Source organism: Venturia canescens, chromosome 1, assembly GCF_019457755.1.
Source record: "Venturia canescens isolate UGA chromosome 1, ASM1945775v1, whole genome shotgun sequence".
In the NCBI taxonomy this organism is placed as follows: Eukaryota; Metazoa; Arthropoda; class Insecta; order Hymenoptera; family Ichneumonidae; genus Venturia; species Venturia canescens.
Window position 1 is genome coordinate 21343995 of NC_057421.1, and position 15558 is coordinate 21359552.

The 15558-nt window shown below is 39.7% G+C and overlaps 2 protein-coding genes across 3 annotated transcripts in view; one reads left to right on the top strand and one right to left on the bottom strand.

The window, feature by feature from the left end:
- Positions 1-15558, top strand: part of bru3 (bruno 3) — a 620380-nt gene that overhangs the window by 279139 nt on the left and 325683 nt on the right. The gene's annotated exons all lie outside the window — the stretch shown is intronic.
- Positions 6937-9690, bottom strand: LOC122418883 (uncharacterized). The gene is made up of 5 exons (XM_043432978.1): positions 9536-9690; positions 8893-9412; positions 7743-8039; positions 7515-7647; positions 6937-7443 (listed from the first exon to the last, which is right to left on the bottom strand). The coding sequence occupies exons 2-5, from the start codon at positions 9256-9258 to the stop codon at positions 7421-7423; spliced, it is 819 nt and encodes a 272-aa protein (XP_043288913.1). The 5' UTR covers positions 9259-9412; positions 9536-9690; the 3' UTR covers positions 6937-7420.

Here is a 15558-nt window from a genome sequence, read left to right on the forward strand (position 1 = left end):
AACTCAAGCTAAAGTTGACTTTCCAGTTATCTCACTGCAGCCTTCCCAGTTATGAAATCATGATAATGAAAATTTGAAGCAAACTCATGCAAAGCCTTTTTAATTTAACTATGTTTTCATTGGTACTTCGGGGAAAAACAGCACCCGGACTTAACCAATGTTAATATTGTATGCTGAAATTAATTGCGGCGGGTATCCAATATTCCAGGAATTTGATTTATTATGAGCATCGCAACAACTACGATAATAATTATTATACAAATACACGCGTTCCTAAAAACGAGTTGATTCTGAATGAATCACGGTCAAATACTTCACGTTTCATGTCACATTTCCCGAGCCAGGCAATTCCCGTTTAGCTTCCTGATTCTGCGTTATTTGAATATGAGCAGAATGTTCGAGTCCGGTATGCTACTGATAAGGAGCTCGGTTACCGAGAATAAAGCGAGAGATGCATGCCAGGAAACGTTTCCGAAATTTTTCGAGGGTTTTCTCACATCCGATATCCGGATATCCGCATGCGCGAGAATGTTCATATCTGTCTTTGAATATACGTGAATATAGTTGTAGAGAAATGTTGTATGGATAAAGCGTGTCCAGTAAGCCTCGGCTAATTCAGTTTAATTTGTTAGGAGTGAGATTGGAGTGCCCGGAATTATTCAGAAGCACAAATTGTTAGCGGTTATGGAAACTCCGCGAGTCAGAGAGCCTTCTCCGAATCCCGATCTCACCGCGACCATTCACAGACGAAATATAAGGGAAGAGAGAATGATGGTTGATTTACATGGTAGTGGGGAGAGATGGACGATCGTCCGTTCTCAGAACATTCCACCATACTTGATTTGAAATTAAGCATATTAATATCCGTGTATCCGGTAGACGTACGGACGCTTGTCACAGACTTGGCAATGTGTTCTACGATCTAGGACCGACGCCTATTACGGGCGCATATGTATAGACAACGGATGTATGACGGAGCGAAAGGCAGGCGTGGTAGGGAGGGAGGTAGGAAGTGGTCAAATCTCCTTCTGTACTGAAATGTCCGAGAACATACTCGAATGTAATACATAGACCACCACTTTGTCGTCCGTATATAGATACTGGTTCCTCTACGAAACTATATTCCAATGCTGAGAAAGATCTACCCGCAACAAATTATTTCCGGTCATGACCACTGCATCGTATGTGATTTCATTATCAGCCATAACAGCAAAATACGACCGAACGCCCGTGGTATTATTAGTACAAATGTGTTTGTCTGAAGCTTATTTGTGTATAAACTGTGTTGCGGTAATGGAAATTATCAGGATGCGTGCCCACAAGCATATGCCATCCTTCGCTCAAGCACGTTCCTTCCTCGACCCTGCTTTGTTTCATTGCGAGAGCGAGCTTTCTCTTTCCTCTCTCTGATATCTCACTGCTCGTTTAAGTTGCCTCGAATCTTCGATTTTTGTATCTTTTCCCTCTTTCCCGTCCTTTCGGAGGGATCGTGTAATAATTCACGTGCAGCATTTGCTGCATATGTATATAACGTTTGCCATTAATTTTCAAGAATGAAGTCCTCTATACTTTGTTTTTATACTGCCTCTCTGGTCGTCACGTGTTTTTTTTATCCATATTCATACTTGGCGCTCCTTCTAGACATGTTCTTCTCGGCGGTATATGCTCTCGGAGCAACTTATTTTTATTTAGTGACTATAGGATCGCGCGCAAGCGCGGACAGGAGTTTGTTTCAACTCCTCCTCAAACAAGACGCAGTCTGAGGCGGAAACCAACCCCAAGACACCTCTTGGCCTATTCACTGTCCTTTTCTCTCTTTCCCGTTTTCTTCCTTTACTTTTCTTTCTTCTTGTTATTCGCTGCTTCCCCTTCGTCCTGCTGTAAGCTTACCGTGTTTCGCCGTCGTCTGAGGTACACACTACATGCACGACTCGGCAGAAGGGTCAGAGGGTCGTGTCCTCCGTGATGAATGCCGACAAACTTTACTGAAAAAGTCGTTTATAAAGCGCTATAGGACGAACGCAGCATACCGGGTTTCGCGCGCGCACCCCGGTACCCACACTTCATAACTCCCTCTACGCTCGCTCAACGTACATAAAAGTTGGCAAGAATATGAACCACACGGGGTACATTCCAGATGTGTGTGTGTGTGTGCGTGTTTTTAACCACATAAAGTATTTTTTTACCGCCATGTTTACTCGCCCAATATTTATGTGCTCTTTGCTTTAATTTTGGAAGCTCCGAATTTGAATTTCCAGAGGAGATACAATATGGTTGGTTGGGTGAAGAGTAATGTCGGTACCTTTTTTTGTCGATGAAACCTGCCGAAACGTCGACTTACTTATTTCTTCTAAACAGCTTGCATAATTCTTTGCCGTTAATATCTTGAATCATTTATCACCCGTAAAAAAACAGCCAATATTTATAACCAGTGATCGGAACGCTGCTGGCCACCTGACCAATAACACCCATTCCTTGAACAAGTATCGAAATACATCGAACGCTAGCTCACTCGGACCAGGACATGGCGACAGAAAAATCCAAGTCATTTCCAACAGGTCCTTTAAAGATCGATTTAGGTGATCGGAGACACGAAAATGATAATCCTAGGGTTCGTCAATGGGGCGTTAATTGCAGATTAATTAAACAATGTTGTTAGAAAAATTACGATTTCAGACGATTCTGTACACAAAAACTCAGAAATTTTCTTGAAGTTTATAAAATTAGCATAATTTTAAGAGCAGCTAATTGTAGACGATTGGTGACTGCTACATGCAAGTATAATGTTCAGCTCAAGATTCGTTCAAATATCTGATGACCAGAACCACAGCCCTTCGAGGGCTGTAAGTGACAATGAAGTTTCAATTCCTTATCTTACTGCACCATGCAGTTTCTTGTTATACTTGGCGACATGTAATGGAAGACTAGAATTCACGTCCAATCAGGCTTCAACCAATGTGCACTTTGGACTCTAAAGTATCGGCCGACAAGGCTCGGGTTAGATCAACATTGAGCTTTGAGCGTTTTTCAAGCTTCCGATTCTACATGTTGTACTGTGAAGATTTTATCGAAGATCTTTCATCAAATTGATTGGTATCCGGGTTTGAATCGATCCTCAAGTAGTACTATAAAGTTATTGGATACAGTTGGTTCTACAGTGGGCCTTTTGTACATTTTTTTATGAGTATTCATCTATGTTTCTTCTTTATCTCAGAACAATGACGTTTTCCCACTATTTGGAAATATTCTCTTGTTTAACGAAACGATTCGATATGGTGAATCGAACGAAAATGTAGCGAGGCTAAAAAAGGACTGATCGTGTACATTTTCAAATGTTTCGAGGCACTATTTGAAACCCTGCCATACATAAATATTTTTTTCTTGCATTTTTATTTTATCTTTTCACCTGCCTGTTGAAACTTTGGTATCTGTTAATACTGGCGCTCGTGTACGATACGAAAATATTCTTCGCACCCCTCTCTGACCCGAAAGTTCTCGCCCTTTGAACAAACGCACCGGACGGTATTCGACGATAAGAAAATCGGCTTACCGTATTTATGTAATTTTCTCGCTGGTCTCGGCAAATATTATGCATAACACCAGGGCCAGCGAGAGGCTTCGACCGGGAAAAGGCATAAGCGCGCCAGCCTTTCACATTCCTTGTTTGTGTGAATGATTCATCACCGACTCCAGCCGAACTGCATCGATATTCTCATTGAGATCGAGCGCTGCGATTGGACTTTGGTGCTCGAAGATACAGTGAATTTTTAAACTTGCCGAAAGCAGATAATAAAACTACCGTAACACTTTTCCGCATAACTCATTGATTAATTTCGTTCGAATCAATATCGGTATTTGGAAAAAGTTTTCATATATTCTACTGGAAATTTTCTAACTTACACGTGATCACAAGACTATGCAATCTATAAACACAGAGGCTACGCAATGTAACTGTCGTTTGTATTCTCTTATATATCTGGATACATCGATGTGAACAAATTCTTTTACGCACAAACCTCGCACGAAACTTGTTGAGTAATGAAAATTAATTGCGAACGAGGTCGATTCCATCGACAAATCTGCGTTGAGCCGTGGTACTGATGACATTCGTGATAATCGAGGACGAGATGAAATCGGAGGTGGTACCGAGGTTTATTGCTCGATTGGATTGAAATTGATTCAATATATACATACATATAGACGTCACGTACACAGGGAGATGAATGAGAATATATCTATTTGTGCGAACGGTGTATACATGTATAATAACAAATCGGGTTGTCACAATATATATATCAGCCGACAAATTTGTAGAGTTACAAATTCGATATTGAATTAAGGGAAGAACGACAGCAAGGGTGGAGATTAGAGGAAACGGGGGAATGCGTGACGGGAGAGAAGAGCTGAGGGCGACGAAAACCGCGGTCATGGACATTACGCCGCGGTATTAACGTCCGCTTGCGAATGAACCGTCGAGCGTAGAGAAACGACGAGAAGCGGTAGGAAGAGAGGATTTCGACTCGGAGAGGCAAGAGAGCGCGTGGACTTCCGCGGGGATACGGAATTGAGTAATTGAATGACAATAAATTTGCATTCGTGTTGTTGCGGCTGGGCGTTGAAAGCCACAACGCGCGTAGACAGTGAGAGAAAGAGGGATAGACGGATCGAGACAAAGGCCGCGGGAGGGAGGGAGACGGAATCGAGTGTATACACGTATATTATGTCGTACCCACGTAGGATCCCTGGAGTGACCCCCACGGGCACATCATTTCATAATCACAATGCAAACTGATTTCCGCATCGTAATTTTCTGTATTAAATGCCCCATTTATGCTAGTTCGATCGTTCCAAAGGCGCATATTCCATCTGATAGATCTCGGTAACTCTTCGATCGCAGCTCCAAATCGAAAACTCCATCGTTTCATCCTTCCTCTGATTTTCGCATCACAATGTCACGTGCATTGGAATTTCAACTGAAGATACGTAATGAGGGCTGCTTCTCTCTCTTCGGAGATAATAATTTATATTATCACATGCATGCAACAAACCCGGTTGTTGAAAGATCCTTCTACAATGATTTCCTGCTCAACTGCTACTCCCGTGTTTTGTTCAACGAAAAGTTTCCATTTAAATATCAGACGGAGTCCCAACTTTTTCTCCATCAGCATTTGAACTTGGACGTCAATCATATTCCACGGAAATAACGTGTGAAAAATAAAATATAAATTGCTAAGGAAACCGGTAATTTTGCACACAAAAGTGCAGCGCAATACTCGGTGACTAATACCTTGTACACGGTGATACGTATAACCGGATGCACCGGAAACAATATCATTTTTCCAAGTGCATAACGCTGTGTATATCATACATTATATGATATTCGCTACGGAGAGGTGGAAGCGGAAAAGAAAAAAGAGATGGGGAAAGCGAAAATTCTCATTTCTCTCCCACGAGATAGCCAAGTCCAATTTCACACCGTTGTAAATACGGTTCTCTTATTTTTGACATTGTCTTCAATTCTTCTTACTTTGTCGCGCTACGAACGAGAAAGAGATCCCTTCCTTTTCCCCTCACGCACGAGAGAACGCTATGAAGTTTCACCTGCTGGTCCGGAGGCTACACACTATCCCGGTTCTTGAGAGCCAAGTTGCCGGTGAGATACCGTTGGGTTCACGGGATGGCTTCATTTATAATCATTTCCCAGAACTCCATCTTCCGGTTTACCCGCGACGAAAAATATACTGCACACTATCCAGCCAATTTTCAGTAGCACAAAGATAAGTAAGGGCTATCTGCTGCGTGGCTTGCGAGACAAGACGATACGTCCATGGCCAAGTGAACGAAGCGTTTGGCAACGCAATCCTGAATTTTCAAGTTTTCGAATTTAATTACAAATAGAGCATAAAGTAAAATGTTGGTAATGCTGAATGTAACAATCATGACTCGTATAAACATAAAAATGAAAATTAAACATTCATGGTTATCGATAGAAAATAATTTCGCAGAATTCTTAATGAGAATATTTTATATCGTTGGACCAAAATTCATGATTCGGTTTGTTTTCAACTCCAAACGTACATTTTTGGACCTGTTACGTCACCTATATTAGTTTAATGTCGGGTAAACGTCGTTGAGGAACGCAGTTTCCGATCTATTTTTCATTTGCATTGATTGTCACTTCACTGCGACAAATCTCAAATCATTCGATCATCGAGTTTTGGCCTGTTTGTCATTAATTGCATGCCATTGTAGCATTTGATGAGAATCTATGAATTATTTGGAAAATATCATATACAGCGAATGCTACGTTGAGTTGCTTGTGCCAAAACGTTGAATACCTCTGCTGTGACGATTTAATGTCGAGGCAATATATCTCAAACAAAAATAATTAATGCGCATGCGTGGATATTCATTCGCCACTGCCTACAATGCCCTGCAGTTATCCACATGACGTGATTTGCACTAACGACAACTTACTTTTATAAATAGTTATTTAATTATAAAATACATTTATGATTTTCATGTGTTACAGGTAAGTTGCAGATCCACATATGCGAGCTGTAAGGGTTCGTAACGTTATTTTACTGTTTTCTCATTTTATTTTACAAATGATGATGATGGCTTCCGTAATCCTTTCTGAATTCTACACCATATTGCCGTTGGCTTGGATGAAAGAGAGAAAAAATATTGTATTAATGTTTATTCATAAATGACAAAGTTTCATTCTGTGCTGGTTAACCAGCACAGGTTAATAACAGAATTTTTGAGTCGTTTACGAAAAGCATGTTTGGCATCTAATATTTGATGAAAAACCGACGATCCGAAAAACGGAATCTTGTAGTTCTCGTCTCACTTTATCGTACTATTGATCGGTATAATATTTTTGAAAAGTGCCCGGTAAATCGCCAGTATGATCGGGCAAGTGGAAAATTTTGAATCTTTACACTGCAAAAACAAGCGTGTTGTTAGGTGTGTTGAAACAACGCACAACACATCTCGCAGGTGTGTTGTTTTAACTAATCGTGTTGCAACAACACACAATACATCTCGCAGGTGTGTTGTTTTAACGAATCGTGTTGAAGCAACACGTAACGCCGTAAAATTTCGAACAACACGGCAATTTCCGTTTTGTAATTTATATAATACTGATAATGTGTGTTGTTTCAACACGGATGATTTCAGCACGGTTTTGGGAAGTTACTCATACTTATATGTACAACACATTTTAGAAAGTAAAATAAAATGGCAAATATCTTGTCGTCAATGTCGACCTAAACGAAATTGCCGTTTTATGATATCCAGTATATTTGTGTAAATATTTTTATCCATTTCTTCCGTAAATTCACAGACTCTTTGAGCAATAGACGTACGTGCGGTGTGTCACCGGAATTCATATTTCTTTCGAGCTCTTTTAACGCATCTACTCCATGTACATCAGGACGCCTGCGAAAAATAAAAATGTAACAAGAGATCCCCTAATATTTATGGAAATTAATATAGAAATTCAAACGTACTCTTTATGAATCGTAAAACAGTTGGAATATTTTGACTGATTTTCAATTTGTCTTCGCCAAATTTCATTACAGATCGTTCTGAATTAGCACGTCGATTCCGCACATTTGTACTTGACTGATGTCGTACAATCCCCTGCAATAATAAAAGAAAACTCAATAAAGAAAAATTTAGCACATGACGGCTTTGACAATTGTAGTAACTGGAAATGTAAAGAAATGAAAACTTACACATCCATGGTCTCCGCCGCTGAGCTCTGGATAAGCACTAACAATGGCTTTTGCGTAGTTGAAATAATCATTTTTACTCAGCATGCCATTAGTGCGATGCAAAAGATCAGTTGCCCAAAAATACGTTAATGACTTTTGAGCAAGTAACATTCCTCCGTTGTTCACTTTTTGAACCAACTCCGGGGTCAGTTCTGGCAATGATGTTGGCGTTCCAACGAAGCTTGAAATTATGCTTCTTTTTTCAGTGAAGTCATTTGTTTTCAGTTTTTTAAATTGACTGTTGATTGATTGGTTTTCCTGAAATTCCAAAAAATAAGCTCAACAGTTTTATTTCTCAAAGCATAAAGCAAATCTTATGACCGTTCGACCTAATAAAAATCTCAGGAGTTCAAAACTTTCTTTACAATAAAAGAAATTTCATGTAAGCTTTCATCTTTGAGTACACTGAGTTCATTGGTTACAATAGAATATTCATAATTTTCTTAATGATTTTTTCTTGTCAGCGGTAAAAGTCTGGATCAAATTCCTTTCTCTGCAAAAAAATTTGGATCAAATTTCTTTTCTCGCAACAATTTTGATGAACTTTCTTTCTAAGTAATGAAAGTTTTGATCAAATTTGTGTACCGCAACAGTATTCATAAGATTTTTTTTCTTGCAGCGGTGAAAGTTATGGTTGAATTTTTTGTACAGCAGTAAAGTTTTGAAAACATTCGCTTTATAGCAATCAAAATTTTGATAACGTATTGATATTTTATTAAAATTTTGATCACTTTAAAAAGAATGTTTTCAAAACTCTACTGCTATACAAAAAATTGAACCATAACTTTTACCGCTGCAAGAAAAAAAATTTTATAAATACTGCTGCGGTAAACAAATTTGACCAAAACTTTTCTTGTTTACAAAGAAAGTTCATCAAAACTGCTGTCAGAAAAAAATTTTGATGCAAATTTTCTTGCGGAGAAAGAAATTTAATCTGAACTTTGATCACTGGCTTAAGAAACACTTATTAAAACTCATTGACGCAAAGAGATTTATGAAAAATCTTATCGCTACCAATGAATTAAATGTGTTATAAATTCTTTATCCTATTGTAAATCGTTTAGATTCATTATTCTACATTTTATATAATAAAACATCGAGATAATCTTACCTTTTCTTTCTCCTCCACACATTCACTTATTTTTTCTTGGGTTTCAATGAGAGAGCCGTCTTGATCGATAGCGTAGATCGTTGAACACGATAGAAGACTTTCGCCTAACGGAACAATGCAGGTTATTTCCAATTCATCGATTATTTCTTCCTCTGCTTCGATGTCACATAAAATGTTTTGATTTTGAATCAGCTTCTGTAACACGATGGCTTGATTTTCGATTTTCTTTTTCAGAAGCAAGTCGTTTTCACAAGCTTCGCGGATTTTTTGGGTGACACATTCGGAATCACTCATTTTTTCGTTCACTTTGCAAAATTTAATTTTTTTGCATCGCTCTTCGTTTTTGCAATAAATCGTTTTTTCCATTTTTATGCTCGCTGAGTGGCACAAATAATAAGTGAATTAAACGTATGCGTCTTTTCGCCGACCGAATCGAACCGAATAATCACGAAAACGAGAAGCAAGTTTTCATCACATGGCCGTATGGTCTTAACGCTATAGGAGCGCAGACTCGAGCCAACTACAAACAAAAAGAAAAAGAAGAAAGAGTCTGGCTGGACAAAGGACGAAGACGAGGTTAGCTCACACTTACAAACGTAAACAATGTTTGCGTTTCGTATAACGGACTTTTTGACAACATTACCTCATGAGCGAATTAGTGTAGTGGGTAGCGTGCGTCCGTTAAGTTAGAGCGTGTTAGGTAGGTAGGTCGATCGAATCCCCCCTCGTTGTATACGAATTTTTCTCAGAAATAATTCGTTTCCAAATCTTCGAACTTTGATATCCGAGGTTCACGAACGAGACGCATCCAGTAGTAATTCTCGGTAAAAAAAAAATATTTTGTTGTATTTTTCGCCATTCTTGCGAGTGAATTTACTCGCAAGCCAACAACGCATTTCAAGTGTGCGGATATGCACAACAGCAACACGCCATGATATGTGTCGAATCGGGCGACAAAGAGGAAAATGCCTAAAACGTGTTGTAACAACACGGAAAGCCGTTTTTTTACAACACGGGAAACCGTTTTTTAACAACACGGAAAGGCGTTTTTATAAAACACGATTAATATGTGTTGTTTTCATGAACAACACGGCAAAAAGCGTGTCGAAAATGGCGACAACATAAACACGCTGGAAACGTGTTAAAACAACACGCTTGTTTTTGCAGTGTACTCAGAGGCGACTGGAATACGTGGAGGACGATGATTCCGACTAAATCGGGTGTTGCTAGAATTTTCGCGAGTGGCAGGAGAAGGGTTCCGCCGCGGGGTACGGTAGTAGTCCAATGTGCTCACGGAGGGAGAAATCCAATTACGCGTAGCGGGTATACACAGGATGTAAACTCACTCGTCGCTGAGTTACCAGTGAAAAAGCGTCAGCCAAATATTGATGTAGAGTTACATCATCCGGAGTATTCCATGGCTTGTGATGCTCGCTTCATGCTCTTTCTCCTTCGCCTGCTTTATCTTAAGCTAACATTGGCATCGATGTCCAGGTTTATTTGATGGTTGTTAAAGCAAGATGATATTTTTCATTGTCTCGTTTTGCCATTTTTTCCTGTGCATTTCTTTTGTATTCGTTCCAGGAAAGTAATAAACATTTTCGTGATAAGTATGAATTTTAAGACCAGTTGGTGAAAAAAATATTAATTAATTGAAAAATCGATTCATTTTTATTTTATGTGCATTTCAAACGTATCCTATATCATTAATACAAGATAATTGATGAATCCACTATATATGAAACGTTGCAGGCTTTGCATGTTATTCAATCTGCTCAGGGGTGAAACCCTATCAACGCAGGCAAAGGTCGATACGTTGAAAAAAATTCATTCGGAAAAAGCATTTTGAAAGGTCAGGCTGTAACCAAAAATTGTAGCCACATGTGCATACGGTCAGTTTTGAGTAATCCTATTGTGCGCCAATATAAATTGTATATTTATATTGAGAATACATAAAATTTCCACCTCGATATTAGCTCTGGGCAGGAAGAACGAACACCCTCTCGCTCGCATAGATTTCCGGCAACTCCATACACTACAGGCGCCGAGGGATGGGGAGGCGGACTTTCCATTATATTCCATTGGGCGAACACGCGCGGCTGCGCTCGCAGCGGGGAAGAGTTGGGTGGCTTTACCGGAAAGGCGTGATTGGTAATTGATTTTCAGGCTTCGGTACCTTCTCTCTACACCGCGATTTTCTAGCTCTCTCGCTCTCTCTCTTTTACTCTCTCTCTCGTTGTTACTCCACCTCGCAGGAGAATACATCCTTTCCCGCCTCGGTCCATTTACCTCTCCTTCTCCCTCCTCTTTTTCTCTCTCATTCCTTCTTTCTATGCTACGTTGTGCACCCATTTCCCTTTGATTTTCGTGTATGACAGGATCATAGAATCGAATTGGAGAGAATAAATCGAAATCATACAGAATAACGATCAGAAATACTATTCACGTGCAAGAAAACCTTAATTAATCGAATCAGTTTATGAGAACTTATGTAAATCCCAGGTCCATCTTGACTTTGTTCAGTTCTTTTCTCTTATTTGTCTATGAGTAATATTATACTGGAAATTGTAACTGAATAGAAACAATACCCGGCAGTAATCACTGTTTGAGCATAAATATATATCATCAAATCAGGAGATCGAATCTTCCTCCCTCACTTCATTCTAACTCGCTTTTTCGTTCTTTTGTTTCATTCCCAATCCCATTCAATTTTGTAGCATGTATCCATATTCTTCATGTCACATACGTACCAAACAAAACAGCAATCATCACCACAAAAGTGTTCGTAGGAAGATTGCACTTTTTCACACTGTCTACAGTTACGTTGACGATCAAACACAGAGTATTCATAATGTTCTCTGTATCGGTGGCTCAGAGACGAGCCGAAAAATAGATCGTTGCGTTGTATCTTTCTTGATTTTTTTGGACGACTACGGTACTACGATGTAGACGATGGGAACGAGAAAACACCCAGAGATATGATGAGAAGGCGGTGGTAGAAACGTTACGAGTTTGTGAAACTGATATCCTTTGGGACTAGACACTCTGTGCTTGCATCACAACTGACTTCCTATGCCTTACCTCCAGTCATCCAAGTCTTATTTGGGTTCTTATTCATCAAGCTTCGTCATGAAAAAAAAAAACATTATTTTTAAGTTTATATAAAAAATTTTGCTTCAGAGCTAGAATTCCCAGTGATTCACAGATTTTCTTTTTTATATAAATATTTACCCACCCCTTGTAATTGGCTATCTATCAGTTCGCTCACACACAAGATACGGTATAGATATTCCAGCATGTTGGATCCATCTTCACATCCTTGTGCTTGGGCAATCCAGGTGATCTGTCGTCAAAAAAGTACTGACAAGATATTTTGTCGGGGCTTTTCAATTATTCAAAATTTGCGGAGAGCCTATACGAGAACCCAGTATTCTGGGAATTCATAAACGACCTTGTTCCTGGTCTATTAAGTTTTTATAGATATACTTGGGTACTATATGAATAAATAAAAAATAATTCATACTGCTTACTTGTATTCAAATAAGAATACCTCATGCTATTCATAAGTCAATGAGCTTTTAGACAGGAACTAACCAGACGAACATTCTAGAAGTTCACTTCGACAGGAGAAAAATAGTTAATAATATATGGATATTAAAAATATTCAACAGTTAATGTAGGGATTCGACAGACTATCCGCAAACGGTGGCTACGTTGTACCCAACATTGGAAGCTGTCCATCAAAACTTCTCGTTTTGACCAGCAGGTATATAGTGACGTGTACCCATGTTCTTGTCTGCTCTGCATAGAATCTGGTCAGCTCGATGTATTTCACATAATGATTTATCATAATAAACGGATAGATTTGTTCAATTTAAACTCCAATAAAAATAGTAGAATTTCTTTATACCATTTGACTGATAAATGGTAAATCTTGCTATGACGATGAGGTGCTTAAGAAAAGTTTTGACGCAATACCGGAATAAAGTTTGATATAACAAACTTTCGGAAAAATTACAGGATTTACACAAGTGTTTTGTAAAATTTCAAAAACAACTTGACGTAAAGAGTGTCGAGATGAGGTTATTGGATTGGAATCGAATCCCGAGGAGCCTTGATGAGACTCTCGAAGCGAGTTTCAAAAAAACTGGAAAAAATCTCCGGGAAACTCTCGAAAAAAAATAAGAAGTCTTGAAATCTCAAGTATTGGTGAGACGTCTCGCTGAGAGATTGTTTTCGTGCAGATCTCTATGGTCAGTTATCTCATTCTACAGTTAGCCTCCCTTGAAACTTCTCATACTGTGATATTAATACAATTTAAGAAACTCAGATAAAGCTATTGGCAAACAATGTAACATAATATATTCGCTCAAACTTCAAGTTTTATGAGTCCTTAAACGAGCTCTGCAGCATTTTCGTATTAGTGAAAACGGATTGAAGTACGTCCCCTTGATTCTGTCTACAAATAAAGATGTTGATATTGAGCCACCCTTCAGTATCACCGGCCTAGCAAATGAGAATTCGTTCCATTGAAAATTTTATAGGACAAAATCGTAGCAAATTTTTGCCCGAAACTCAATTTATTTGTGCATACACAGTGAAACACTTTCATTTGGGTCACCGCACTCATACATGCAGCACAAGTTGGACTGTAAAAGAGTAAGAGGTTTGCGGGACCTCATACGAAAGGTTTCGGTAGCGGTGATATTGCACGACAACGAGCACAAGCGGCAGTACGAAGCAGTCATAGCAAAGTGGCGGAATGAGATCAAGAAAGAGAGGAACAGACTGACGGGATAACGTGGCAGGCGTCACAGGCAGTTTGGGAATGCTTCAGCGACGCATAGTGAAGACTACGTAAGGGAAAGAGAGAGAGAGAGAGAGAGAGAGAGAGAGAGAGACCGCGGAGTCCGGGAACGGCATTCATATGCGGAAGGAGCGACCATGGCGCACATCGTGGGTGCTGCTAGTAACATTGCGGTATGCAGTTGATTATAGAAGCTATATGAAGGAGCTCGACGTGCCCTAGCATCTTGAGTACCCTCTATCCTATGGTCTCCTAACCCTCTCCGATTTCGTAGCACCCTCCGATCTCTTGTTCCTCCGGACCCTTGGCTTCTGCAAGCTACACAACTTGCTCCGAGGAAGGATGAGGGTGAGAGCGGAAGGGGTAGAGAGCTATACAACACTCGAACGTCTTCCTGTCATCGGCTAATCCACATGGGCCTCTTTCAGGGAAGGCATTCAAGGGAATGAAGATGCAGATCACACAGCACAAAAAAGATTGTACGAATGGGGATGATTTATCTCAAGACAACTTCTTGATATCACAGGATCGCTCGTCAAGAAAAAATCTAAGTTTTCCTGACCTTCCCTATCGTGACCCGGCATGAAGTGTCTGCTGGTTCACGATCGTGCCTATATTCTCCTGGATACCGGGGGGATGGAGTGTACAAGTCTCTTTCATGGTGCTATATGATATTTGTAAAGATACATATCCAGAATCGTTGAGGGTTGAGGTTCAATCCCGACAAACGTTTCATCCGGATTTTCTCAAGAGACAAGGTGATTTTGAGATTTTCGTATCTGCTGTTGGATAGACCGATTATGAAAATAAAATTTGTAGCGATTCCACGAAAGAAAGTTCAAATGGTGACGGGAATTGGCATGAGAAATTCAACCGAATCTTCAAAGGCATTGAGTTTGCGATTTAAAACGGTTTAGTAAGCATATTACAAGACAAAGAGAACCCGCAGAAAATACGTCATAGAGGATAAGGTCATCTTATCCTTAAATGAGACAGATGGTTTAGCAATAAAGCTGAAGTATAAGACATGGATCTCCGCGTAGGGTATAAGAAATATCCATTTTCAGCTCTCGAAGATCAAAAATTGTGAACGTGACGAAAGACTTCAGTCTAAAGTTTTGGACAGACAGGATTCAAGTAGATCAAATCAAGTGGCCAGTATGGATAAAGTATCGGAATGCTTTTTCGTCGCAAAGAACGTGGACCAACGGCGATATGCGGTATCACTTTGTCCCTTCGACATATTCTGGTTGTTTTCATCAGACAATTGATTGGAGTTAACCGTCGCAGTTGCTCAATATTCATTTGAGTAGATTTTCTCAGTGTCATATCGATTTGTGGTAAATCAACCCGAAGAATTTATTTCATCGATTATTAATAAGTCGCTGATACTTTACATGAAAAATTTATTTTGTTCAGCAAACCGACTTTGGTAAATGCACATCTGGTTGGTCGCTGTTCATATCGTTACTGATGGGGGAAATACAGGAGAGTAGAAGATAGACAGTGGTAATGAAAAGGATGCCGATTATTCGCAATTTGATCGTTGCATTGAAGGCTCCGCGAGAGCAAGGGTTAAGCGGGAGGGATTTGGAAATCAAACGCTGATACTACCGAACTAATTACGTTAATTGGCATAATACTCCCAGTGCGCTTCTGGTTAGCCTAGTATGGTGATGACGCTCTTGGTTTGAGTGACTCAGAGGAAGGTAGTTCATGTACCACTGGGGGATGTAGATCTGACTGAGAGATTCGCACAAGGGCAGCAAAGCGATGATGAATCGAAGTTGGATGCAGGATAATCGAGAAGAGAGACCCGAAGAGAGGGCAAGAGAGAAGCGAGAGGCCATTTCGGGAAA